Source organism: Sporisorium graminicola, chromosome SGRAM_11, assembly GCF_005498985.1.
Source record: "Sporisorium graminicola strain CBS 10092 chromosome SGRAM_11, whole genome shotgun sequence".
Taxonomy (NCBI): domain Eukaryota; kingdom Fungi; phylum Basidiomycota; class Ustilaginomycetes; order Ustilaginales; family Ustilaginaceae; genus Sporisorium; species Sporisorium graminicola.
In genome coordinates, this window is record NC_043721.1 from 579,764 (window position 1) to 605,967 (window position 26,204).

General features: G+C 57.3%; 8 protein-coding genes across 8 annotated transcripts; 4 read left to right on the top strand and 4 right to left on the bottom strand.

Moving 5' to 3' along the window:
- Positions 1-970: 970 nt before the first annotated feature.
- EX895_001505 (uncharacterized protein) lies at positions 971-7,585 on the top strand (the record flags this gene model as incomplete). The annotated part of the gene is made up of 1 exon (XM_029882104.1): positions 971-7,585. The coding sequence occupies one exon, from the start codon at positions 971-973 to the stop codon at positions 7,583-7,585; it is 6,615 nt and encodes a 2,204-aa protein (XP_029741705.1).
- Positions 7,586-9,555: 1,970 nt separating this feature from the next.
- On the top strand, positions 9,556-11,031 carry EX895_001506 (uncharacterized protein; the record flags this gene model as incomplete). The annotated part of the gene is made up of 1 exon (XM_029882105.1): positions 9,556-11,031. The coding sequence occupies one exon, from the start codon at positions 9,556-9,558 to the stop codon at positions 11,029-11,031; it is 1,476 nt and encodes a 491-aa protein (XP_029741706.1).
- A 254-nt stretch (positions 11,032-11,285) lies between these two features.
- EX895_001507 (uncharacterized protein) lies at positions 11,286-12,123 on the bottom strand (the record flags this gene model as incomplete). Its single annotated transcript, XM_029882106.1, has 3 exons — positions 11,286-11,585; positions 11,677-11,875; positions 11,972-12,123. The coding sequence occupies 3 exons, from the start codon at positions 12,121-12,123 to the stop codon at positions 11,286-11,288; spliced, it is 651 nt and encodes a 216-aa protein (XP_029741707.1).
- Positions 12,124-12,781: 658 nt separating this feature from the next.
- Positions 12,782-14,060, bottom strand: EX895_001508 (uncharacterized protein; the record flags this gene model as incomplete). The annotated part of the gene is made up of 4 exons (XM_029882107.1): positions 12,782-13,035; positions 13,216-13,745; positions 13,859-13,941; positions 14,034-14,060. 4 exons carry the CDS (start codon positions 14,058-14,060, stop codon positions 12,782-12,784), a joined length of 894 nt encoding a protein of 297 aa, XP_029741708.1.
- An 863-nt stretch (positions 14,061-14,923) lies between these two features.
- Positions 14,924-16,420, top strand: EX895_001509 (uncharacterized protein; the record flags this gene model as incomplete). The annotated part of the gene is made up of 1 exon (XM_029882108.1): positions 14,924-16,420. One exon carries the CDS (start codon positions 14,924-14,926, stop codon positions 16,418-16,420), a length of 1,497 nt encoding a protein of 498 aa, XP_029741709.1.
- A 93-nt stretch (positions 16,421-16,513) lies between these two features.
- Positions 16,514-17,198, bottom strand: EX895_001510 (uncharacterized protein; the record flags this gene model as incomplete). Its single annotated transcript, XM_029882109.1, has 2 exons — positions 16,514-16,795; positions 16,875-17,198. 2 exons carry the CDS (start codon positions 17,196-17,198, stop codon positions 16,514-16,516), a joined length of 606 nt encoding a protein of 201 aa, XP_029741710.1.
- A 361-nt stretch (positions 17,199-17,559) lies between these two features.
- EX895_001511 (uncharacterized protein) lies at positions 17,560-20,562 on the top strand (the record flags this gene model as incomplete). Its single annotated transcript, XM_029882110.1, has 1 exon — positions 17,560-20,562. One exon carries the CDS (start codon positions 17,560-17,562, stop codon positions 20,560-20,562), a length of 3,003 nt encoding a protein of 1,000 aa, XP_029741711.1.
- A 144-nt stretch (positions 20,563-20,706) lies between these two features.
- On the bottom strand, positions 20,707-22,263 carry EX895_001512 (uncharacterized protein; the record flags this gene model as incomplete). Its single annotated transcript, XM_029882111.1, has 1 exon — positions 20,707-22,263. One exon carries the CDS (start codon positions 22,261-22,263, stop codon positions 20,707-20,709), a length of 1,557 nt encoding a protein of 518 aa, XP_029741712.1.
- Between the last annotated feature and the right edge of the window lie 3,941 nt (positions 22,264-26,204).

Here is a 26,204-nt window from a genome sequence, read left to right on the forward strand (position 1 = left end):
TGTCATCGTCATCTTCGTGGCCATTGTTATGAGTGCAGATCAAGCACCTCAAAGCATCCGTGCCTGAAACCGGTCATTGCACATCGGCGAATATGCTCTGCCATCGGCTACGGTGACGAAGCGTGTGGTGTGATGAGCAAGAAGAAGCTAGAATTGTATCTTATCTGTGTCTCAAAGAAGAGGAGAGAGGTTGCTTGGCAGACGGAGACACAGGGAGCGAGCGCAAAAGTCGCGGCTCCAGAATCCTGGATTGCTTTTTCGCCGTGCAATCTGCCGCTGCCGCTGACGCTGCCTCGCCCCTTACCGCGACTGCGCACCCGTCCGGTCTCGTCTTGACACTATCTGCATCAATCTCTTCCCCTTGCTCTTGCTCTTGCTTGCCTGTCCATCTTTGCTCCCGCAACGCCACCAACACCACCACCAGCTTGACCCTGTCCCTTCCCCCCACCACCTCTTGCTTCCTCTTGTCGATCCGACGCTCCTTTTCTCCCTGCCGACCTCATTCGTTTTTGCTGCAGCTTGTCTTGTCTTTCGCCCACCCTAGTTGCTTCCTGCCTGTTCTTTGCACCGTCTCTACCTGTTCTTCTCTGTCCGCAAATCTTCGTCGTGGCCTCTGCTTTCCGCTTTTCGCAGTCGCCTTTTCTCTCGATCGGATCATCGCTGCATCCTCATCACCACGCTGCCTTATAGTCACCTCCGGATCATCCCAGCAGCACCACGTTCGGCACAGCATTCTCGACAATTTCCACACGAAAGAAAGCACTTCCCCGACAACGGTTGATCCGACAATTCCCATTCCAGCGCGACTCGACCAAGCTCAGACTCGGCCCTTCGATGAAGTCGACTTCAATAGATCACCGCCCTCGTTTCTAAATAGAGTCTTCGCGCTCGCTGCTGAGCGTGCATAGACGGCTGGCTCAGCATGTCGACCTCCATCCACTCACATCGATACAGTCGCGGGAGCGGGCCAATGCCGCATCCCTCGTTCGAGTCGTACGATCTGGCACACTCGTCGCATCCGAGAATATCGTATCGCAACGATGAGGATCTCTTCGACACTCTCTTCCCGCAGCCTCCTCCTCGTTCTCGTTTACAGGCAGAGCGTCTGGCACGCCCGTCGCTACCAACACTCAAGCCATCGCTCCATCTCGACTCTGCCGACTCGTCGCGGTCGACGACACAGCCTTTCTCTTCCTCCAATTCGGTCGACTCTGTCAACTCGCTCTCGTCCTATCCTTCCTCCACCTCGTCCCTCTCGCTACTGCATAGCATACACCCCAATAAGCAGGCATCCACCGACAGCTCAATAGACTACTACAGTCCAGCTATAAGCGATGTCAACAGCGCAGACACCGACCACAGCGTATCTAGCGGCCGGGCCCACTCGCAAGCCTCCGAGGTTGATTCTCACGAACAGGCAGGTCCCTTCACTCCATTGACTCCCAACGGTCCGGCACAGACTTGGAGGCCCAAAGAACTCAACCTTGTGCGAAAGAGACAGGCGCCTGCACCAGTAGAATCTTCGCTGCCGCTTCCTCAAGGGACACCTAATTGGAATACAACACCCACCACCGCCATCAGCGGCGACCGTAATGCGCTTCTCATCGGCCTCGGCCTCGGCGGTGTCAGCCTTGACCCTGTGCCGTCGCCGGCTCCCTTGAGCGCGACCACGCCCCAATCGATGGCTCTCTCGCGTTCCAGGTCGCCGCAGCTCGTCTCAAGCACAGCCTCTTCGCGCGATGGTTTTGCCCACTCGAATGGTGCGCCAACGCCAGCTGTGCATCCAGGACCAAAGCAGCTCATTCTCGTCTCTTCTGGCGGGCTGCCGGCTGTGCGACGCTTTCCTGGTCGCAAAATGAGCGAAGGTCTCGTCGAAAACTCCTCATCGCCCACGCCCCCTCCCGCATCAGAAGCTTCTTCCCGCAGCAACACGCCTCAGATGCGATCCGCCATTCCCGTCCTGCCAAGCGGTCCCGCCTTCGTCGCCAACCGAGCGCTATCTCCGGACATTGCTTCGATTCCCTCCGCCGCAGAAAGGTCAGCTGGTCTTTCTGCGCAGGAGTTCTTGGCGCAGATCGCATCCACCCCGGAATACCAGGCCAGCGAGTACTTTGACTCAGCAGCATTTGGGGCCTCTCCGGCTTTGCCGTCTTCCGCTCAGCAAGACTACGGCGTCATGCTCGATCGGAGCGAGGATGCGGATGCAAGCGAAGTAAAGGCAGAGGGAACACCCACCTTGACAACATCCTCTACTCCTGCCGCCTCTGCGTTGACGACCAAGGCTCCTGGCTTCTCCTGGAATCAGCGTTCAAGGGCGGCTTCTCTGAGCAAGAGGAAACCGCCACCTGCACCGCTGGTCCTCACCTCTTCTCCGGCTACCAGCGCATCGGATACTCTTCCCGGCTCAGCAGGTGGCCTACGTAGGCGCTCTCTCTCTGCCACCATCACCCAGAGATCGCCCCTTTCCGCCCCAGACTCGGCAAACTCGGGTGCCGACGCGCAGCCTCCCGTCCAGACGTCTGCTTCCACTTACTCGACCTCCAATCACCGACATCAAGACAGCGTGTCAGACTACTCCGAGCCACTCCGGACGGCGTTTTACGATTTTGACTCGGAAGACGACGTAGAAGAGCACGGCTTTGCTTCGAAGCCGAGTAGCGAGTTCGACATCAGTAAAGCTGAAGGTGTGCCGCCCTCAGCCGGCACCACCAACTCCGATCGTCCGAGTTCCAACTCGGCTGTCTCGGCGCAGCGCAACAACTCGCAGTCCTCTGCCATGAGCAGTCGCATCATTTCGCTCAGAAGCGAAGCGCAGAATCGCCAAAGCTCTGGCTCGGGATCAACAGCAGCAGCATTCGAGTTTGATGATCTCGAAATCGAGTCTGCCAGCGAGAGTCTCAGCCTCGAGACCATGATGGGCTTCCTCCAGCGTCACGGCTCTCACAAAGCTTCGAGTTCTTCGTCTGTAGAGGATGTCCGCTTGGATTCACAGCCTCAAGAGCAAGTCGCACACAACGCAGCAGATTTGACCATCACACAAGCGTCGCCTGTTTCTCCCACAACTGCATCGCCGATGTCAAAGCAGGACGAGCGCTCAAAGAGGCTTTCCACAGCATCCACTGCGCCGGCGATTCCAAGCTTTAATATCGCCGTCTTCGGCCCCAGTCAGAACAGCAAAGCGCTCGATGCAACGTCCGTGACATCCTCGCTCATTCCTAAGAACGGCACACAGGAGGAACGAGGGGCGTCGGCTTCCGTGCCACCCTCGCCCAGTGCTCGCACTGTTCCCTCTCGCAAACAGAGCATCGTACCCGCTCCGCCTTCGTTTGCTATTCACGATGCCCAACGCGTTGAGGGGCAGGCGGCGGAGTCGGGTATGCTTCTTCCGGCCATCGCCCACGGCGTCGACAGTCGGCCCGCGGCCATGGCACGAGCCAATAGCAACGAGTTGGGCAACAGCCGATGGAGCTCGGGATCCGAGTCGGACGGCGATGCAGCCATGTCGATCAAGGGCGGACGCAAATCCTTCTCAAAAGGCAGGAAGAGTTTCTCTAGCAGCCGCAAGAACAGTGTGCCATTTGTGCGCGAGTCAAGCAACGTTTCGGCTTTCGACTCGCTGCCCGAGAATGGGAGGAGGCAGTCGAAGTCCGGCAAGACCAGTCTCTCTGGCTCTTCGTCGGCTGCGATTGTGCAACCACAGCCAGTGCTGCTAAAGCCGTCCATGTCGAAGCGCCTGTTCCTCAGCGGCCTGCCATCCTTCAGGAAGAAGAGCTTCTCGAATCTCGGCGGCCAGTCAGCGTCCCCTTCAACACCGAACTCTTCGCGCGAACCAGTCTCCGCCGGTATGCCCTGCCCCGGTGCCACAGAATTCCCGTTCCCGCCATCGTCAGAGTCGCCACAATCGAGCAGTGCTCCTCCCCTTCCCAGCATGACCAGCCGACCCTTGAACCACCGCGTCGAACCCCCTCAACTCTCGATCAAGACGGCGTTGGCATCCACCTTTGCGTCGGCAAATCTCCAGCCAGTCCAGTCGCCGCGAAGTCCTATCTCGGCCGCCGGCTTTGCATCGTCGATGGGTGCTTCTGGCCCGCTCACCACGCAACAGATCCTGGCACAGTCCCGCAACAATGTCTGGCCCGAGAACTACATTGGCAACAGCGTCAGTACAGCAGGCATGACGTCTCCGTACCTGTCCGCATCTCATGACGCGTTTAACCACACCTTTTTGCCTTCAAGGCTTGCCCCGACTCCGCCTTACTCTGGCTCAGCCAATCGCCTGGGTTGGTCATCGGCGCCACACACGTCGCCGGTGCCTCAGAGCCCCCGCTTCGCTGGCATGGCGTCCCATGACAAGTCTCTGCCGGGCACGCCCGTCGAAGAGATTACGGCCGTGCCTCGTTCTCGCTCGCGCACGGCCGAGATTGCTCCGCCCAGAAATTTGCGTCACATCCGCCAGTCCTCGTCGAACTCTAACCTCGACAAGATGTCTAAGGATGTTCCTGCTGATCTCTTTCGACCGTGTCAAGCCAAGCCACCAGCTCCGGTTGCCCATCTAGAAGGCAGTGCGCCGAGCTCGCAGCTGCTTGCTTGTGCTACAGACGAGGAGAAGCTGCCAACGATTTCCGAGTCTGCGATGCGGGCTGCTTCGCTTGACGAGGCAACTGCAGAAGTCAATGACGTGAATAGGTTTGCAGCTTCGATCTCAATACTGGTAGACCGGAAGCAAGCCAAGCTGAAAAAGGCTCAACGCATTCGCAAGCAGAACGACCGCTTTGCGCGATACAACTCGTGGTCCGAGTACGGTCTGCACTGGCTCGCTGAACAGGGCGATGATGCGTTCGATCGCTTGGCTGCCGAGGGTCTCCCTTCGACAGCCGTCTTGGCTGCAGCTGGCTCTTCTTCCAGCCAATCGCACCAGACTCGGATTGCAAATGGCGGACCTGGAGGCGGCGATGACGACTCGGAGGGAAGTGACACGGACGACTACGGCTCCAGCGACGGCGGAGGAGGTGGTGGTGGAGGATCCGGGGGTGCAGGAGGCGCAGGTGGCGGCAAGCACCCAAGCGAGGGCGGTGACGACGCAGACGACTCGGAGGACGAAGACGAAGAAGACGGATCCGATGACGACGACGAAGACGCAGAGGCTATGACAGACAAAGACTCGGAAGACGATTATGGTACTGTTGAGCAATCCGCCGCCGCCCGGACTCGTCGAGCAGGTGCCATGCCTGCCGTCCCTTCCCGCAACGCCTCAACGACAGCATCCGGAACTCACGCCGAAACCGCAGCCGATTCCGACTCGTCAGATGATCGACCGTTGGGCAATCTTGTCCATGATCCCAAAGCCCTTCAGAAGGCTTTGCGAGCCAAGGAGCGAAAACGACACTTTGATTTGGCGGCTCAAGCGCTCGAAGGCAAAGGTAACTCGAGCGCCTCCGCGTCGACAAGCAGCCATGCTCGACATGCAGTGCAGCGTCAAGTCCAAGGTCAAGCCAACGAAGCCCCGGTCAACCCTAATGAACTGTCGCAGCGACTGACCAAGGTGCAAGGGCGTCGAGAGCGGGCACAGGCGAGGATGCAGGCACAGGATCCCAATGCTGCCCTCATGCAGCGATCGCAGACGGTTGCACGTCAGGATGTTGGACGCTCCGCAGCAGCGGCCGTTTCGAGGTCCAAGTCAGTGCGAACGACGCCGGCCGAGCGCTCCATTCATCCGGGCATGCGCGCTAGAACGCCGTCTGAAGCTGCTCTGCGCGCCAAAGCCATGACTCAGGCGATGCCACAAGGACCTTCACCCATCGTTTCGACGCTTCCCAACATGTCCAAGATGCCAGAGCTTCCGTCCAACGCCATGGCCACGGTCGTCGCTGCCCAAAAAGCCATGGCGCATGCGCAGGCTAATCCCACACCCGCCGCATTAGCTCAAGCACAGGCGCTGGCGACCTCGGCCACTGCGGCTTTGAACGCAGCGACAGCTCAGGTCAAAAGGACCGGATCGTCGCCCATCTCGCCCACGTTCAACCCTGGCGAGCCGATGACACAGGTCGCCACTTCTCCACGCATAGTGGATGGCGCGGAGTTCCCTGTTGCCAGGCGTCGTGAGAATTCGCGAGGACAGGCCCTGCCCACGGCCTCGAGCGGGACAGGAGCTGCTGCGCCTGCCATGGTTTCGACTCACCAGCCGGGTATGCTGCAACGGCTTCGCTCGCGTTCTGTTTCGCGCCCTCAGGCTCCAATGACCATCAACACCGCCGCCGCACATCCGATGCCCGACTTGCCACGGCCCAGCACCGCCTCGAAAGACTCGCAAGCATCGAGCTCGCCGCACAGTTCGCACGCCCCAACATTTGCGGCACTGTCGCAGGCTGCGAAGCATCACGGACGTCCCTCTGTCGATTCATCGACCGCTCACGGTGATGCTTCGACGCAGAGGTTCCCGTCGGCGCTTCCAGGCAGTGCATCAGCCTCGCACGAGGGCAGCTTTAGTCACAGCACGACTCCAACGGAGCCGCGACAGCCGCACAAGGTTTTCATCCTTTCGAGGCAGCGATTCACCGTGGTCGAGGTGCCCGTCTCTGCTCGCGCCCGCGATCTTGCTCTCGAGGTGGTGGAGCGTGAGAGGCTGCCCATGGACGACAGCAAGGGCGGCTGGGTGGTGTTCGACTGCTCTGCCCAGCTTGGCATTGAGCGTCCTCTGCGCGAATACGAGATGATCACGGACGTGGTCAATGTGCGCGCTCACCCGAGGACCGACTATTTCCTCATCAAGCGAACCGAGCTGTCGCCGTATCTCTCGATCCGCTCGGTGCCATCGAGTTCACCTGCACTGGCTGGCTGGGTGTACGTACAGGATCGCAAGAAGAAGTGGAATAAGCGGTGGCTCGAGCTGCGCGATCACGGGCTGTACCATGCCAAGAACGAGAAGGGCAAAGACGAGACAACGATCTGTCAGATCTCGACGTTTGACGTCTACCTGGTCGACAGCTCGGCGATCAAAATGCCGAAAGCCAACGGATTCGCACTCAGGTCGCAGGATCCCATCACGATGTTTGAGAAGCCGGAGCAGGACTACATGCACTACTTTTGCTTGACGGATCCAGCAGCTCACCGCGACTGGGTTCGCGCGATTTTGAACGCACGCACCTACATCTTGAGGCAAGAAAAGGCGGTGCTGTTCCAGGTCGACTCTCCCACCAGTCAAGACCTCGGAGCTGCCGGAGGACTTTCGAGGAAAGTTACTTCGCGGCGTCCCAACGGCCGACCCGCAGCAACGGTAGCAGCAACCAGTGTCGAACCCATCAGCGCTACAGGCCCATCGCCACCGACGCCGCTCATTGACGGCAGTGCGTTTGCAGGTCCGTTCGCCAAGGGCAGTCTGCTGGCTGACAAGGCGATCAGCGATGCCAAAGAAGCCCTTCGAGGCTATGCGGCTGTGGCGCCTCCAACAGGAGCTTTCAATGATCTGAGCCTGATGGAACGCAACGCAGTGCGCTCCACCGAGGCGCGTCGAAGGGAGGAGGCCATCGAGCGTCAACGCCGAATGAAGGCTGACGGTCAGCCGCTCATTGACCTCGTTCGCAAGTAGAAGCAAAGGACACGGCGGGCAGAAAGGGGCAGGTACAAACCAGCCTCACCAAAATGTATTTTTAGGGATATAGGGAGATCTCATTCTCGCATGCTGTAGCGCCGTGTGTGGCTACTCTCGTGTTAGTGTTGATAACGTTGATGAGCGGCGAAGCTGTGGCCCGTGGCCAGCCGAAGGTACGTTTGGGCAGGAGGAAGATTTTAGTGAGAAACGCGCGTTTCGGCCGGAAGAATAAGTCGCCGATTCTTGGCTGAGTCAAAACGGCCTGAGCAACGCTGGCCTGGCTCTGTGGAGAAAGAGCGGTTATGTCGAGAACATTACTCATCGCCTCTCTCGTCGTTACTCGCTTTCCAGCTAACCACCGCCACCCACACGCAACCACAGTAGCGCCAAACCAAGTTGCTGCTGTACGATCGACCTTGTATATGGCTCGTCCATCGTTGTGAATCAAAGTGAGGCCCCTGGACGCCGGGCAAAGTCGTCATATCACTTCCGAAACTCGTGCCGTCTGAAAGAAGCGGCTGTTGACCTCGACAACCGATAGATAGCTCGACTGCCACCTCGGCGTATAACAGCTTCTCTTCATTTTCGTGCTCAGAGATCAACCCATCATGTCGGGCAATGACCCAGGGCAAGCTTCTCGCCCTCGCTTGACTGTCAAGCTGCGACCCAACTCAACCGCAGCCAGCAACTGCTCCAATACGCCCAACTCAGCCGCAGCTTCCCGAGCGCAAAGCTCTCGCAACACTCCCGCACGTGGCCGCGATGAAGATGATGACGATGATGCAGAGCAAGCATTTGCCTTGGACGACGGCTTTGTTTCCGAGGATTCGGGCGACGATTTTGGCCGCAGCAGCAGGAAGGCAGGCAAGGCGGCAACCCAGTCTAAAAAAGGAAAGGCAAAGGCGAGCGATGGCCCACAAGCAGCTGCGTCCAATGCAATTGCTCGACAACATCCCTTGTCGGGGGCAGCCCCTCGTTTCAATGGCCCCGCTGTGGATGAGGACGACGAACAGGACCGCTACGAAGCGGGCGAGCTGCGCTTCCACACGCGCGACTTCACCAAGATGCCGCTCAAGCTCGACCATGCGAGTCGCCCTCTTTGGATCTCTCCCGACGACGGTCACATCATCCTCGAAGGCTTCAGTCCCCTGGCAGAGCAGGCACAAGACTTTTTGATCGCCATTGCCGAGCCCGTCAGTCGACCCGCTTACATCCACGAATACAAGCTCACTCCATACTCGCTCTACGCCGCCGTCTCTGTCGGCTTGCAGCCTAACGATATTATCGAGGTGCTTAATCGACTCTCCAAGGTGCCCGTCCCTGACTCCGTGCTCGACTTCATCCGCGAGTACACGGCCAGTTTTGGAAAGATCAAGCTGGTGCTCAAGCAGAACAAGTACTTCGTCGAGAGTGCGCATCCCGAGATTCTTCAGACGCTGCTGCAGGATAGCATCATCGGAGCAGCTCGCGTGCGCGAAGATCCGAACGCTGCCAAATCGGGACGCATGGAAGTGCTAGGAAAGACGCAAGCACCAACTCGTGGCGATCTCGTGATTCCAGGCACTGAGAGTGCTGCTCGCAAAGCGCGACAAGCTGCGGCTTCCGCCAACGGTCAAGCTTCCGGTCCAGCGACTGCTGGTCGTTCGGCTGCAGGCGCAGGCGTCGGCGCGGGCGCTTCCGGACCGCCACCCGAGAGTGCAGAAGCCGCACGCAGGGAAGACGAAGCCGACCTCTTCTCCGCCATTATCGGCGTCGACGAGGCTGACGAGCTCGACGAGGACGACACAGTGCACAGCTTCGAGATCGCCGAAGAGTATATCGAGCAGGTCAAGAAGCGCTGCAACGAGATCGGATTCCCCATGCTCGAAGAGTACGATTTCCGCAACGACCAGCTCAATGCCGACCTCGAGATCGACCTGAAGCCAATCACCCATATCCGACCGTATCAGGAAAAGAGTTTGGCCAAGATGTTCGGTAACGGCCGTGCCCGTAGCGGTATCATTGTGCTTCCTTGCGGTGCTGGCAAGACGCTCGTCGGCATCACGGCTGCCTGCACCATCAAGAAGAGCTGCCTGGTGCTGTGTACCAGCAGTGTAAGCGTCATGCAGTGGCGGCAGCAGTTCCTGCAGTGGAGCAACATCCAAGACAACCAGATCAGCGTGTTCACCGCAGACCAGAAGGAAAAGTTCTCGGGCGCATCCGGAATCGTCGTGTCTACCTACTCGATGGTGGCCAACACTGGCAAGCGGTCGCACACGTCACAAAAGATGATGAACTTCCTCGAGAGTCGCGAGTGGGGCTTCATTTTGCTGGACGAGGTGCACGTCGTGCCGGCGAGCATGTTCCGACGTGTCTTGACCAAAATCAAGGCGCACTCTAAGTTGGGCTTGACGGCGACGCTGGTGCGTGAGGACGAAAAGATCGACGAGCTCAACTTTCTCGTGGGGCCCAAGCTGTACGAGGCCAATTGGATGGATCTCGCTGCCAAAGGTCACATTGCTACGGTGCAGTGTGCCGAGGTGTGGTGTCCCATGACGCCCGAGTTCTACCGCGAGTATCTGTGCGAGAAGAGCCGCAAAAAGATGCTGCTCTACTGCATGAATCCGAACAAGTTTCAGGCGTGTCAGTTCCTCATCGACTATCACGAGAACCGGGGCGACAAGATCATCGTGTTCTCCGACAACGTGTACGCGCTCGAAGCGTACGCATTCAAGCTCAAGAAGCCCTTTATTCACGGCGGCACGGCGCACGTGGAGCGCATGCGCATCTTGCAGAACTTTCAGCACAATTCGATGGTCAACACCATCTTCCTCTCCAAGGTAGGCGACACTTCAATCGACCTACCCGAGGCGACGTGCCTGATCCAGATCTCGTCGCACTTCGGCTCGCGAAGGCAAGAGGCGCAGCGACTGGGACGTATCTTGCGAGCCAAGCGCAGGAACGACGAAGGGTTCAACGCGTTCTTCTACAGCTTGGTCAGCAAGGATACTGCCGAGATGTTTTACTCGACCAAGAGGCAGCAGTTCCTCATCGACCAGGGATACGCGTTTAGGGTGATTACGCATCTGGTTGGAATGCAGGACATGCCAGGGCTGGTGTATAAGAGCCAGGCGGAGCAGATCGAGCTGCTGCAGAGCGTGCTCATCGCCAACGAGTCGGACGCCGACCTGGGCTCGGATCTCGGAGGAGGTTGGGGAGGAGGTGGTGGCGGTGGTGGTGGCGGTGGCGGTGGAGCGGGAGGCTCAGGGTCGGGCTTGAACGGCAGCTCTGTGGCCAAGGCATCGAGGACGACAGGCTCTCTCAATTCGCTGAGTGGTGCGCAGCACATGTCGTACATCGAACGCAATCGTTCGGTCAACAAGTCACTCAACAAGGATCAAGGACGTCACAAGCTGTTCCAGAAACGTGCCGACAAAGCAAAACGCAAAAACATGGACGACTGACGAGCAACAGACAAGTTGTGTCTTACCGAAACCAGATCATGCAATGCCAAAACCTTGTAGATTTGCCACACAGGGAGGTTCGTTGTGCGTGTCTTGTATCTCGCGAGCGAAGGGTATGGGTGTCAATGAGGGTATCGATTGTGCATGGCATCGCGGTATGATAGCATGCGGAATAGAAGCGGCAGGGCGGTAGAATACAGTCTTGATCGAGGGCAGTTCGAGGGATACAGGGCGGGACGTTGGTGTGTGGTTCGCTAGGCGATGACGCAGCCTCTGGCGCCGTGTTTGGAGGGGCCCTTGGCGGAGCTTGCGATGGCGACGTTTGCGACTTCGACAAAGGCCTCTTGGACGCCGCGGTTCATTTTTGCCGAGCACTCGAGGTAGCGCGAGGCTTTGATGCGTTTGGCGACTGCGACGCCGTCGTTGTACGTGAGTGGGGGCGGGGCACCGGCGAAGCGTTTCTCGATCGTCGAGGGCGCGTCGCGCAGGTCGCACTTGAGCGCGACGAGGATGATCTTGACCCCGGGACAGTGGTCGCGGATCTCTGGTAGCCACTGCCAAGACACGAAGCCGACCGAACACGAGCAGGATACGTTGTCAGTGGGACGATATCGGAAGGAGGTGAATGCGGGTGAATGAACTTACTCGTGTCTCGACGTTCTCCAGGCTTACTGGGTTGTCTGTGGAGAAGCAGAGGACAACGACGTGCGTATCGGCGTACGAGAGGCTGCGCAGCTTGTCGAACTCTTCCTGCCCTGCTGTATCCCACAGCGTCAGCTCGACCGATGGACCACCAGGTGCAGGCTGCATGATATGGACGTAGTTCTCAAACACCGTCGGCTCGCTGCAGAATATCGTCAGGAACAGAAAGGACTGTCAGTTGTTGCTATTGGGGAGATCCGAAGATAGGGGTGCCGGACTGGGCGGGTGTTGCTCTTACTAAGTCTGTGGAAACTCGTGTTTGATAAGAACAAACAGCAGACTAGTCTTGCCGCATGCTCCATCTCCTAGAACGAGCACTTTGCGTGCTATCCTCCTCCCGTCTCGTCGTGAGGAGGATGAATCGGTCCCAACCAACCCGCACAGCGTCATGTTTCGTGCGCGGCTGTGCTCCTACCGTTCGCTTGTATTTTCCGTGATCAAACCGTCGTCCGTGTTGCGCAAAGACAGAAGAGAGGAAGAGCGTGGCCCAGTGCGTCGTATGCGTGATGGCGCGTGGCGCGGGTAAAGACGGTGTTGACAACGACAGTGGTGATGGTGAGGATGGTGGATATGCGCCATACAAAGCAGGTGGAGTTTCTGTCGAAAAAGTGTTGTTTTCCAATGCTGCGCGCCCATGCTTACTGTATATAGCCTTCGCTATCTTTCTCTGGCGCAAAGTGTTGGTCTGCACGCAGCAGCTGCGCGTCTAAATCCAGGCAGTTGGTTAAGTGGAACTTTGATCAACGCCGTCTGCCTACTGCTCCCTCTCTCTCCCTCTCTCTCCCTCTCTCTCTGTCTCGCCTGCGCCGCTTCGTCCCCGTATCATCTTCCTCTCTCACACCACCCATTTTCATTTCCATTGAACACCAACATCGGCCTGACTTATCAATACCGTCAACTCACAGCTCCCACGAACCGCTCGCAAGAGGAAGGATTGGAAAAAAAAAGATGTAGATGCTATGCGGGGATATAGATACGGTGACGATGGATGGGATACGGTACGAGATCAAACAAAATCGAGCATGCACAATGGCGAGCACCTGGTCTTTCAGATGATGCCGTTGGCAGTGGCGTTCATGACACGACTGATGAAGAGATATGCTAGTACAGCAAGCACCACCAGGGAGCTGCGTACCCCAAACACGTCTCGACGCCCGTTATTGTTGTTGTTGTTACGCGGTCTTACTGCTGCTGCTGCATCGTCAACTCGTTTCGAAGCGTCTGTCCCCGTACCGGCTGGTGCTGCAGTTGTGTTGGTAGCCGCAGAATTTGATGTTGATGCCTCGTTCCGATTTCTCAAGCCTGTTGTTGCCGGCGGCAAAGCGCAAAGAGCAAAGAGTGAGATTTGACCATAGTCAGTACAGCCTGTACGGATTGCAATTGTGACGGACCCTTGTGCAATGCCATCGGTCCCCAATTCAATATTCGTCGTCGCTGCAACCAAAACTTGGCTGAAGCAGAACGACGTCGATTTCAACGCACCCTGAGATGCAGCAGAACCCGATGCCGAAGACGGAACAAGCGTATCGGATCCCACCTTTTCAGTCTTGCTTGTGGCAGCTTGTCCAGCACTGCCCGCACCGCCATCGGCGCTCGTGGACGCAGCCGGCTTCTTGTCGCCCATGTTGGGCAGGTCCTTGATCTGCGCATCGGCGTACTCGGGAAAGATCTGACAGAACTTCTTCTGCGTCAGGTTAAAGGCGTGCGACTGCGCGGCCAGCTTGCGACGATCCGCATCCGAAGCCGTGACCGAGCCGGTGGTCATCTCGTCCGAGCACATGAATGACAGCAGGCCGATGAGAATCGTCGAGGTATTCCAGCCCGGCTGCCACGTATGCGGATGGTAGTCACTCATCGAGGTGCAGATCTTGGTGTTGGGCGCAAACCGACCGCTCGGCGTCTGCATCTTGATTCCTGGCGGCTTGAACGGAAATTCGGGCGGGAAGAGCAGCTGGCCGTGGTACTCGCCTCCCGAATACGGTGTGTCGGGAGGTCCGCGGAGGATGTAATGCCTGTGGACAATTGACGGGGAGATTGAAGGAATTGGAAATGACAGTGAGCAGATGAGCAGGTGCGGGAACACTGAATCTGTAGCGCCTGTTTGAGCTTGCTTGAAGTAGCTTACCATTCCAGGATGTTGTCCTCACGGGGACGAGCATAGACGAGCGGCGGAGGATCCTTGTCCATCAGCTGCGCCTCTTTAGTGAGCTATAACGGGCAAAGAAGTAGGGACGCAAGTCAGAAAGGCAAATTCCCAATCACACCATGCCCATCACAGTATGTCCTTCTTCTCTACTTACTCGCTTAATTGCGGCTTTGCTCGCCATGATCGCAGTGCAACTTCCGACAGAAGGCCAGCAGATAAGGCTCGTGGGTGCTCGGGGCGCGGTGGGCTATCGGATTAGGTTATGCCGTAGTTGAATGCAGCTGAGTGCCGCTGTTCAGTATCCGTCGTCGTATGATTGTCGAACAGAGATGAGGTGGTAAGAAAATATGGCTGAGCAGAGTTGAGGACAGAGGAGAGATGAGCCGATTGACACACGCGAGCTGAGCCGCAAAATCCAGGAAGGTGGAGCTCCCTTAACAACCTAACATCCCCTCTCAGGGGACTCGCAAAAAAGAAGTTCCCGGCCAGGGAATCGAACCCTGATCTGAGCAGTTAACTGTACCGTTGATACAACGGCCGAGTGAGAGTGCCCTATACTAACCATTGTACTAACTGGGAGGCGGACACACGAAAAAGGTCCACTAATCAACAAGAATGTGTGACCCAGCAAGGGTGCAGCCTTCAAAAACACCTTTCACGAACACATCTTTCACGAGGGTTGCCGAGCTGCAGAGCCGATGTAAAGTCGCCGCCAGTACGACCGCTCTGATGCGGCGTGTGGGGTAACTTTTTATTGTTTGTTTGACTCTGGCTATGACTCTGGCTTTTCTGAGATGGACGATCGTGATACCACACCGGTGGGGAAGGTCTCGCCCGGTTCTTTCTGAGATCCACGACCCGGCTCGTCCTCAAAGTCTTTCTTGTACGCAACCTCTGTCCATCGTGTCTCTTCACGCCCCCACGATTTGACCTATCATCAACCACCACCACCACGAATCACCGTCATCATCATCACCACCACCACCACCACCACCATCTTCTTCTTCTTCTTCTTCTTCGACCTCGAAATCGGACCGAACGAAGATGTCTTCCACCGCCTCGTTGGACAGCAAGTCGACGGCCGGCTCGAGCCTGTCTGGTGAAAAGCGTAAGGTCGATCCGAATGTGTTGGCTGCTATCAGGCGCGCCTCACCACCCAAGCCCAAGATCTTGTTGCCGTTGCTGCGCCTGCTGCTGTTCCAGGTCTACTTTCTGCCCACGTCTTTCATCACGATTCCGCTCTACATGATTCGTTGCCTTCTGCCCCGGTTCCGGCTGAACCGCAACTGGAGCTACGCCTCGGCGGTCTACATCATGGTGGTGCGACGTGTGATGCGCAACCTCATTCGCTTCGGCGTTCAACCCATCGCGCCGCGCAAGGACGGGCTGCGCGACCGCAACACGTTTATCGCTACTGTGGTAGCGTGTTTGAATCTCTCGGGGCCCGGTGGCTCAGTGGTGCTGGCCAAAGACAATATCAAGGCGCTCAAGCTCAACGCTACGCACGGTCGACCGGACAAGGTGTGGATTCCGCCTGCTGGCCCGGAATACCTGGATGGCATCCTCGCCGTCAAGACGGGGCCCAATGACCGACGCAAGATCGTCACGGACGCCTATACAGGACCGCCGCTGCTGGATGCCAAGTGGCTCAAATGGAGCGTTCGTGCGCTCTGGTTCACGCACAAGCCTCACATTGTGCCCTCGCAGCCTCGTTCTGCGACTAAGCCCAGCCGACCCGTCATCTGCTACTTCCACGGAGGCGCCGGTGTCACTTTCAACGCCGGAGACTTACACATGGGTCAGAACCTGGCCAAGACATTTGCTCGCACAGCAGGCATCGACGTGTTTTCGGTCGACTACAACCTGGCGCCGTTTGCTCCAGCGCCTGTGCAGCTGTACCAGGCCGTGTCGGCGTATCTGTACCTGGTCAACGAGCTCGGCTACTCTCCCAAGCAGATCTATATCGGCGGCGACAGCCACGGCGCGTGGATAACGCTGCAACTCGAGCGCTACCTGCGTTCGTACAAGCACATCTTGTTCGACGACGCCGATTCGTTCCAGATCGCAGGACTGGTGCTGCTGTCGCCGTGGTTGGCACCGCAAGACTTGTCGTTCAAGAGCCGCGAGCGCAACGTAGGACAGGACATCATCGACCTTTCCTACGAAACGTGGGGCGTGGCGGCACAGGCCCTGCACAAGCTTCCATTCCCTCTTTCGGATGCGTGGAGCACGCCCGCGAACAAGAGCGTGGCCGAGCTGGCCGCGATGCCACCGTGCTTCATTGCCAACGGAGGATGCGAGACACTGGTCGACGAGGGCACTTTCTTTGCCAATCAACTGCGCAAGGCCAAGGGCCTGCCCACATCGACGTCGAGCGAACGAATCATTCTGAGCCCAGGTGAGCTCAACTGCAAGGTGGTGCACCACGTGTACCCCCATGAGGTCCATGATTTTTTTACTGTCGATACCGAGATCTCCAAGGCTGTCAAGGTGTACAGGCAGATTGGCACTTGGGTCAAATTCACCCAGACGCTCGTCTGAGCTGCTGCTGTAAACCCGCTTTGTTTTGTATCGATTAGGTGATGCTCGTTTATAATTCAATCGACTGACAGAGAGGGCGGAATGCGTCCTTGGTCATGCCTCTTCACCGTCGCCGTCGTCCGACTCGTCTTTGTGCCGGAACTCGATTCGGTGAACTGCTTCATTGTGTAAGCGTTGCCTCTTCGCCTCGGGCTCGGTATGGTCTCCTTTCTGGGCAGACGTTGGCTTCGACGCATCTTTGCCCTTGGCTGCTGCCTGTGCTTTGAGAGCGGCGAGCTTCTTCTTCTCACGCTTTGCGCGGTTCTTGTCTGTTTTTGCTTCGTCTTTGTGCTGGACTTGTGCGCGCTTTCGTTCAAACTCTTCTTGTTCCTTGAGCTAGTTCAATGAAGACAAAGAAGCAAAGGATCAGCAAACTAGATCATACGGCTCCATGGCTTTGAAGCGAGCCACTCACCTTCTGATTCTGCTCCTCCATGAGTTGAATGCGTTCGTACTCTCGCCGACGCTGCTGCTTGTAGACGTGAAACTCGCCCGACCCTGCACCTGCGCTCGAGCCCGTCACGTTCTTCATGACATCGCGTGGCGGTCGTATCGACTTTTCCTTGGGACCTTGAGGGATGCGAATCTCCTTGTCCGGGTTGGCGAGCAGTTTTGAAATGACTTGCGCTTGCCTCTCGTGTGCAGACAGCTTACCTTTCTTACCGGATACAGGCAGAGAAATACTGTCCATGGTGCTGCGTGACGATGACGCGTCGTTTGTCTGCGGCGGAGTGGACATGGTGGGCGATGCGGAAGACTTCCGATGAGATGGTGCCAAGCGAACAGTGGATGTGACTGACTAGAAGGAAGGAGAGCAAGAAAGCAAGGTTGGCAACACCCTTTTCCCCTCCACTCAGCGTGGCAAGTGATCCGAGTCCCGTACAATTCAAATTCAAGCTTGACTTTTGGCTCGGAATCCACGCCGATGGCCCAGCACAGACCAACACACTCCGACGGCAGCTGACCGCACTTTGGGCTTCTCTCTCCTCTCCTCTCCTCTTCTCGTCTCATCTCGCTTCTACCACCACCATCCAGACAAGCACCCTACACCACACACGGCTGAGTAGCGAAAATCCAGCCGGTGTTGCTGCGCGCCTGTAATGGTGCAACCCAACCACCCGACCACCGAGTGGACCAGTCTACAGGACATCTTCTACCGACGAACAGAGCTATACGCACTCAACTGGGGCATCGATAATCTTGCAGACTACGTCGTCACAGCAGCCAGCAATGCCGGTCTCGTCGCTCTCATCCGCGATCCAACGCGTCTTGTCTCGCTGGGCAAAGCCTCGCTGCTGAAACCAAAGATTCTCGTCTACACCGCAGCTGGCCAGCTCATCGAGAGCATCCCATGGGACCCTTCCCTCCGCATCGTCGCCCTCGACTTCAACGCATTGGAGCAGCTCGTGGTCGTGCTCGAAGAGGGCAATGTCCGTCTCTATACCCTTCTCTCCCCATGTCCAGCTCCCGCAGACCCAACCTCCAGCACTTCCACTTCACGTAATCGCCCAGCGCCTGTCGAAGCAACTTCCACCTCGTACTACACACAGCACTCACTCGGTACGGAGGCCACAGAGACCGGCGTCATCGATGCTCGAGTCTGGGCAGGAGGCCTTGTAGCGCTGGTAGGAGCAAAGCGGTTCGTAGAATGGCGCTTTCCTGGTCTTGATGTGGATGCAGAGGCCGGCGAGTATGCTGGTGCCGTCAGTCTCAGCGGTGGAGGCGAATTTGGCTTTGTCCTTCCTTCCTTTGACGACGAAGCCGTGCAGTCGCCCACACCCGAGCTTCTGCCGCCTTACGACGCGTCGGCATCCTATTCCAGCGATGCCTCTTCGCTGCCTACGTCCTGGGCAGTGGTTCCTCCAAGCGTCTCGCAATCAGGACGTACGACTGTGCTCATCGCGCAAGGCCCCACGTTACTCTCCCTAACGCGCTCTGCGGCAGGACCCTCTTCCATCGACACAGCGTGCCAGGATATGCGCTTATCCCGCGGACCTTTTCACGTCATTCGTCCCTCTCCCAATGGCAAGCTGCTTGCCCTCATGACCGCGGATCTCGTCCTATGGGTCGTCAGCTCCGATTTTTCGCGCAGCCTCAGCGAGTTCGACATTCGAGCAAGTGAAGCGTATCAGGATGCATCGTCCATCGACAACTCATTCAGCTCCACGGATCTGGGACCAACTTCCTCGGCATCGTCAAGCGGCAAAGGAGGCATCGGTGGCAGTGGGATACGCGAGGTTCAATGGTGCGGCAACAACACCATAGCTCTCGCATTCAACGACGAAGTCGTCATGGTCGGTCCGTTTGGCGACTCGATTCGCTATCCGTACGCAGGCCCCACTCACTTGGTCGGCGAGGTCGACGGACTCCGCATCATCGCTTCCGATCGACACGAATTTCTCCAAAAGGTCTCGGACGTTTCCAGCCGCGTCTTCCGCCCCGGTTCCAACGATCCTGCTGCTCTGCTCTTCGAAGCCGCTGAGCAGTTCAGTGCAAAGAGCAGTCGCGCAGACGAAGGCATTCGTGCCATCCGCAGCAGTCTCCCGGACGCTGTCGACTGCTGTCTCCGTGCTGCTGCCTACGAATGGGATCTCACATGGCAGAAGCGTCTCCTCAAAGCAGCTTCTTTTGGAAAGAGCTTTATCGATCTGTACGATCCCACCGCCTACATCGACATGGCCAGGACGCTGCGCGTGCTCAATTCAGCTCGCAATTACCAGATCGGCATCCCCATCTCGTATGAGCAGTACGTCGCTGCAGGCCCCACTGCTCTTTTGTCGCGGCTGACCGCACAGAACCACCACTTTTTGTCGCTTAAGATCGCACGCTACCTTCACATACGACCCGACCCAATTCTGAAACATTGGGCGAGAGCCAAGATTGCTCGCACGAGACCCGCGCTTGGAGGCCCCGCATCAGCCATCTCGGCAGCCGAGGAGCGTCTTTGCGCCGACATTGTGCAAAAATTCCGGATCGCCACGACGCTCAATGAGCGGATCGGCGAGCTGGGTGGTTCTGACGATGATGCTCTGGCAGCTGGCGCATTCGGCGATGCGCACGAGGCAGACACTCTCCAGAAGAGCACCCGCTCCGTCTCGGGCGACCGAGGCGCCTCGGTCAGCTTTGCAGAGGTCGCTTGGACAGCTTGGAAGGCCGGGCGCGCCAATCTTGCTACGCGCTTGCTTGACCACGAAGCTCGCGCCATCGACCAGGTTCCGCTGTTGCTCAACATGCGTGAGGACAAGTTGGCACTGGTCAAAGCGATCGAATCTGGCGACACGGACCTCATCTATCATGTACTGCTGCGACTCAAGAAGCAGCTCTCCCGGGGCGACTTTTTCCGCATTGTTCAGGCGCCTGTCTCGGATGCCGCAGTGTCCGCCCCGGGACAAAACACACAACGCAGCGCGTCCAAGCTGGCATCGAATCGGCAGTACTTGTCGCTGGCGTCGAACTTGCTAGAGGCATATGCCAAGGAGGTGGATCGCGATCTGCTAAAGGACTTTTACTACCAGGACGATCGCAGAACTGACTCGGCCATCTTGGCTCTGCAGGAAGCCAATGCAATCCAGAACGCCACGGAGAGCGAGCTGCCGGACAAGATTTTCAAGCTCAAGACTGGCATGAAGTTCTTCAGCGAAGACAAGGAGAGGGTGTTGGAGGCCAAGCTGGTGGATGAGCAGATCCGGTTGCTCGCCTTCCAGCAAGCATTGGAAAAGGAGGATGGCCACCGCAGTCAGTTCACAGGCTTGTCGCTCAACGAGACGATCCGACAGCTGCTCTTCCGCAACATGAGCAAAAAGGCAGAGAAGCTGCGATCTGATTTCAAAGTGCCGGACAAACGATACTGGAACATCAAGCTCGACACGTTGGTGCAGAGCAACGACTGGGACGGACTGTGGGCCTTTGCCAACTCGAAGCGCTCGCCGATCGGCTACACGCCGTTCATCGTCAAGCTTGTGGAGCACAACCACGTGCAGGAGTCGATGCGCTTCGTGCCTAAGATTCAGGACAAGGCGGACCGCAACGCCTTCAACGGCTATCTGGCTCGGCTTCCGAACCAGACGGTGGCCAACCAGCTGTCGGACCGCTTCAATGAATGATCGGGGGCCTCAGACAGGGGCGTATCGTCGGCATTTGTGACTCTTGTATGGATGGTTGTATGGCCTGTACCGATGAAGGTGTGCAATGTCAGTGCCACAGCAGATGCGCAGAACGAAAAAAAATGGTCGCTGACGAAGAGTGGGTCATTGCCCGACTGAAAGAGATCCGCGGGTGGCGAGGCAAGCGTCACATTGCATGGCAGTTGGCGGGTTGAGCAGCGTACAAACCTGACATGGCCAGTGTTGCTCTGGAGGTGGACGCTTCGGGTCCAACCGCGTCTGAGCCGCTGTTGGGCGTGAAAAAGGTATCGACGCCTCCTCGTCGGACGAGAGGAGCTCTATGGGATCGTCCTTGGTGTTGCGCAGGGGCTTTCTCGTGGTGCCTGCTGAGTTGGTGGCAGCAGCAGCAGCAGTGGAGCTGGGCGTGGGGAGCGAGGCGATGGAGCAAAAGTCTTGCCAGTCATCGTTAGTGGCACGGAGAGTGCCGCCTTGTCTGAGCTGGTGTTGACGGTAGAGTCGTGCTCGCTCGAGGCGTTGCGTGTTCGACTCGGTGCTTGCAAATGTAGAGTGGTCCTGTTCTTGCTTGATGCGCACTGCGGCCTTCGGCGGCGAGCTGGAACGCGTCGTAGAGCCATGTTTGGGTTCGTCTTCTTCGTCTGCAGATGAATCGTCCAGTCGGATCACGAGCCCTCCCTCTTTGCTGTCGCCTTCGTCCTCCGTCTCGCTTTCGGACTCAGTGCCGTCCTCCTCTTTGAAATCGTTACTGACTGGAGTGGAGGCGCCTGAACTTGATTCGGCATCTTGCCATTGGCTAGGCCAGCAAGCATCACCTTGGAGTTTAGGCTTCGTCTCGGTTTCCTCCGGTTTGAGCGCATTGAAGCGACGCAGCGCAGCTTGGGCTCGGAGCTCGCGAGCCGAGGCGGTTTGTGTCCGCTTGCGAAAAGTGGAGTTGGCATCGTCTTTGTAGGACGAGCTGAAAGCGGAGGCGGTGGGAATATGGTTGTTACCATCGACGCGTGAGCCCCGACCAGGGAGTGCATTCTGGTTGCGCCTTGCGCCTTTGGTGTTGGGGGCAGTCTGAGCACCAGTGTGAAGGCTGGGACCTTTGAAGCCTCGTTTGCGTGAGCCCGTGCCGGCGGCGGTGCGGCGACGCTTTCTTGTGCGACTCTTGCTCGGCTTACTCTGGAACGCACCACCGCACGAATACTCTGGCAGGCCTTGGAGCGAGTTGAGGCCGGATCCTGCCACAAAGGCATTGTCCTCGAGACGCTGACCAGCGGACCAGAATCCGTCGCCGTAGTAGCCTCGAGCTTGTAGTTGGCGGCAGTGATCACGCAGCTCACGATCCAGTTTCCCATGCTGCGAGGGGATATGATTCATGTACTTGATGTGCGCCAGCTCGTGGCAGAACACCATCAGCACCCACTGAAGCGGAGCAAAGCTTCCATCTTGACGTCGGAGCACCAGCTCGACCGTCTCGCCGTTGTTCCAGTTGCGCCCGGCGAACTCGCGGTTCCACTCAAACTCTTCGAGCGAGTTGATCTGGAAGCCGTGCTTCTTCATCACCGGCTGCACCTGGGCTGCGAGCTGCTGCAGCCGATGACGCGCCTGTTCGTGGTTGGCATACTGCGGAAGCGCGGTGATGTAGTTGATGTGCTGGTTGCGAGAGGTGTCTGGATCGTTGAGGCGGAGATGCACCATGGTGAGCGAGCGACTCGACCGGGGCGCTACGGACTTCCAAGCCGGATCGGTAGCATTGCTGGTGTTTGAGCAGAGGAGATGCTGGTCAGCGTGGAAGCCTGATGGTGTGAGCAAAGCAACACCTACGAAAGCTGAGCTTCCCTGACAAGGATGTGGAGGATTCAGGCGGGGTCTTGCCCCGATGAGAAAGATCGGCGAAGATCTCTTCGCGTGGGATGTAATTCGAAGAACATTGGCAGATCTAACATTTTTCGGACTCTCACCAAAGCAGTGGTTGAGGAGTGCGACGGACGATCTACCAAGCAAAGCCGTCGAAGTGAGCTTGCAACTCTACATACAACAGCGGACAATGAAGTGCTTCCTGGGCTTGTTTGCCCAGCGCGGAGTTTTAATCGACTGCTTCCATCTGACCGAAATGCAGCGGCGGCTGTCGAATCCACGCCAGCGTGATTGACGTGATCATCTGAGACAAGCAAGCATACCTCCAAAGCACGAATTCGGACGCAGTTTGATCAGCCTGAATATGCGGCAATCTAACGAGCTACAAGGTTCAACTTAGCAAGGTTCAACTTAGGAGTGGCTTGCTCCAATCTGAGCCTAGGCTTCGTCTAGCCTCGGACTCGATAGATGGAGACGAGATGGTCCACCGGCCAAGTTGGCTCGGGTATGCGGAAATAGGTAGGCGAACCTGCTAGCGGCGACGGAAACCATTAATGGATTGTCGAGAGCCTAAGGTTCAGGTACGACACAAGAGCGTGGGCAAAGTTTCCTATTGCTTGCAGTCGCCTGCCTGCCTGTCTTTCTGTCTTTCCGTCCGTCTGTCCGATGGCGCAAGCTGGCTGAATGCTGTCAGAGCCAATTGTTGCGGCCAACTCCGACGCCATTGAGCCGGACGGGCGTCGTAGAAGGCCAAGCCAAAGAAAGAAGACGTTCAGCCACGTCGAGCAAGGTGGCTCAGAATGGAAGCCGCACACGTAGGCGTTCGCCATCGTTTCGTTCCGCCTCGCTTCGCGAAAATAAGCTCGCTCTGTTGCTCGCCTAGTCACCGCGTAACAGGGAGGGATGCAGGATCGAGGACAACGCGGTCCGCCGCCGACGTTGCTCTAGGCCGGCTTGGTAGCAGACGAGCCTGCAATACGGGCTTTTTAGCTTGCCGACCACGTTGGGACGCCCCGGAACCGAGCGGCGAAAGCGCCATGTAATTAATTCGTGGACCTCATACAGGCCTTGTGGGCGGCGCGACGCCTCGCCGCCTCGCCACCTCACCACCTCACCACCTCGCCGCGCCGCGTTTCGATGGTGGTGCGATCGTATCGACGGCAAGATTGGGTCTGCAGAATTCCAGACCCTTGCAGAAGACAGGTTTGAGATTCGGTTGCTTCTTGAAAGCCCAAGCGAGCGGTTCTGCCTTTCACGGTCTATTCATGGCTCGCTTTTTCGCCAATGGCGCGTGAAGGTCACGACTGCATATTGTTACATGGCAGCAGCCGGCTTTCTATGATGGGCGTTTCTACTTGAAGACACGCACTCGACGTGACTCGAACACACACGGTGGATGCGTCACAGAGTCCAAGTGAATCGATTTGCAGCCTACCACGGTGTGCATGACGTCCTTTTCTGACTAAGGTAACCTCTCGGTACAACTGTCTAGGCGGACGATCGCCCAACCATGTCTCAGGTCTGCATCGAGCTGCATTTGGAGCCGATCTTACCAGGCTTGGGGCATGTCTTACATCGCTTGTAGACGGAGGGGTTTCCGCCTCCAGACACGAGGACGGACATTGTAGAAGGGCCAAACGTGCAAACCAGTGAAAATATTAGCGGTTCGCGGGAGCTGGCTACCCACACCTCGGCAGACACAGATAGCCACCGAAGCAAGTCCCAAGCGAGATCGAGTCCCTGCATCTCGACGCCTCTTTTGCCTCTTTTTTTTTTTTTGCCCAGCCCACGGCGACCGGCGTTCAAGCCTTCTAACGTCCTATCTCGGTTGCACGTCCAAAAATAAAGGGGATCAAATGCTAAGATTTGCAGGTCGAACAATGGTCGCTCTCCTTGCGTCGGAACGTGGATCAACAGCTGAATCTCAGAAGCCTTTGCTATGCACTGCTACAGTATCTGCTAACTGCATCAGCTCGCGCACCTTTCCAGGCGACAATACGTACCAGAGATTCAGTAGCTGATTGTGCTGAACAGTGTCAGGACACACCGCCTTCACTGGCTCCACCCAAAGCGAAAATGGCGCTTATGCTCGTCTTTTTTTCCTCCTGAAACATTGGGACGAGACATCTCGACTCGTCGTTGCCAGTCTACATCCGGGGTCGTGGGAAAAAAAGACCCCTGATCCACGAACAGCGAGGTGCTCGAACCGCCCATGCAGCTCGCTGCATCCAGACCGGGTCTGAGACCGTTGTGACGGTATTCGACAATTTCACGATTTCTCTGCAGACCAAGACGGGTCTCGAGCTCGCTAAACTGGACCGGCACGCGTCCGCGTCCGCGTCCAAGTTGCGTCCAGGTCGGACTCAGAATCGTACGGCCTGAGACGCAGTTTAGTGTGTGTGACTTTGTTTACCCCTCCCCCTCCCGGTAGGGTCTCGAGCGCGCGCCTGTGCAGTGTCATGTTGGGAGCATGTGATCTGGGCCCTTGCAGCATGTTCTCGAGCGGGTTTCATATTTTGTTTTTGTTCTTGTTTGCTCGAGTCCGATTTCCGAGGTCGCTCGTTGGGCTATTTTTCCTGCTTTGCCTGCTTTGAGCTGAACGGCAAGAAGGCTTGCCGACCATCCGTCAGTGCGCGGCTGTTCGAGACAGCGGCGCAATCCTGCTGTCTGTTATCAAGGTTATCAGTGCCGATGTCAGCTGCCGGGGCGGCCAGGACGACACTAAACTCTCAGTGTGCAAGACGTGGAAAGGCATTGCAACGAGTTCAGATGGAAATGCAAGCATTTGCTAAGCGGCGATCGATCGAGCCTGTCCCAAGTCACGTATCGCAGAGGCGGACGCAGAGCGTTGCCAGGATGCTGCTGGTGCTGGTGTCGCTGTTGATGGTGCTGGCGTTGGAATGCAAGCCTCCATGATGAATCGCAACGAAGCCTCGCCGAACCTAAATTCGGCATGGGCAAGCGAGCTAATTGCAGACCATGGTTCTCAAAGTGGCGCATTTAATGTTCAATCTAAAGCAGCGCTGAGTGGCATCCATATGCGCGTGTCCACAGGCGCCTGGTCCGAGATACATACAGGATGCAGTGGCAAGTACTGCGGTTGTACATGCTCTGGGCAATACCTGCCGGCGTGACATGGTGCTGGCGCTAACATTAAAATCTCGGCTCGGGCAGTCAACATCAACAACAACGACGACGTCTTGCTCGGCATGTTCATTTGGCGCTATCTACGGTGCGCAATCTCTTGCTTCGTAGGCGGAACGAGCGGGCCGGTTCTGAGGGACACTAGCAATACAGTATCAGAAGCTGTCGGAATTCGCCTTGTCACCGCCGTCCATGACGAAAACTAGGGGAGAAAAAATAAAATAAAAATAAAAAATGAAAATCCACCTTCCGGGTCCCCGGCTAATTTTTCTTCGCTCCCCTTTGTTTTTAATTGGTGGCGGCACCTGCGTTGCATCTCGCTCGCTTAGCAAAGACGCCCTGAGGCAGTCAGTAACAGGACCACGGCACAGGCTGCCACCCGAAACGCCGCACCTCCTAGGCGAGCTCGAGTACGGAGAGCAAGGAGCAGCAGTGCCTAATTAGTTCAGCTGATCACCAGGGGCGAGAGGCAGATGTCTCCTTGCCTCCAAAAAGTGGTGCAACCATGCATCTCGCCCCTCCAGGGCCATCCATGGTCGGCATGCAATCGACGCTGCAACTTTCAGCGCGGGAGAGCAAAGAGGCGACCGAGACCGAGACCGAGGCCGAGACCAAAGCCAAGTACTGCACGCAGCTGT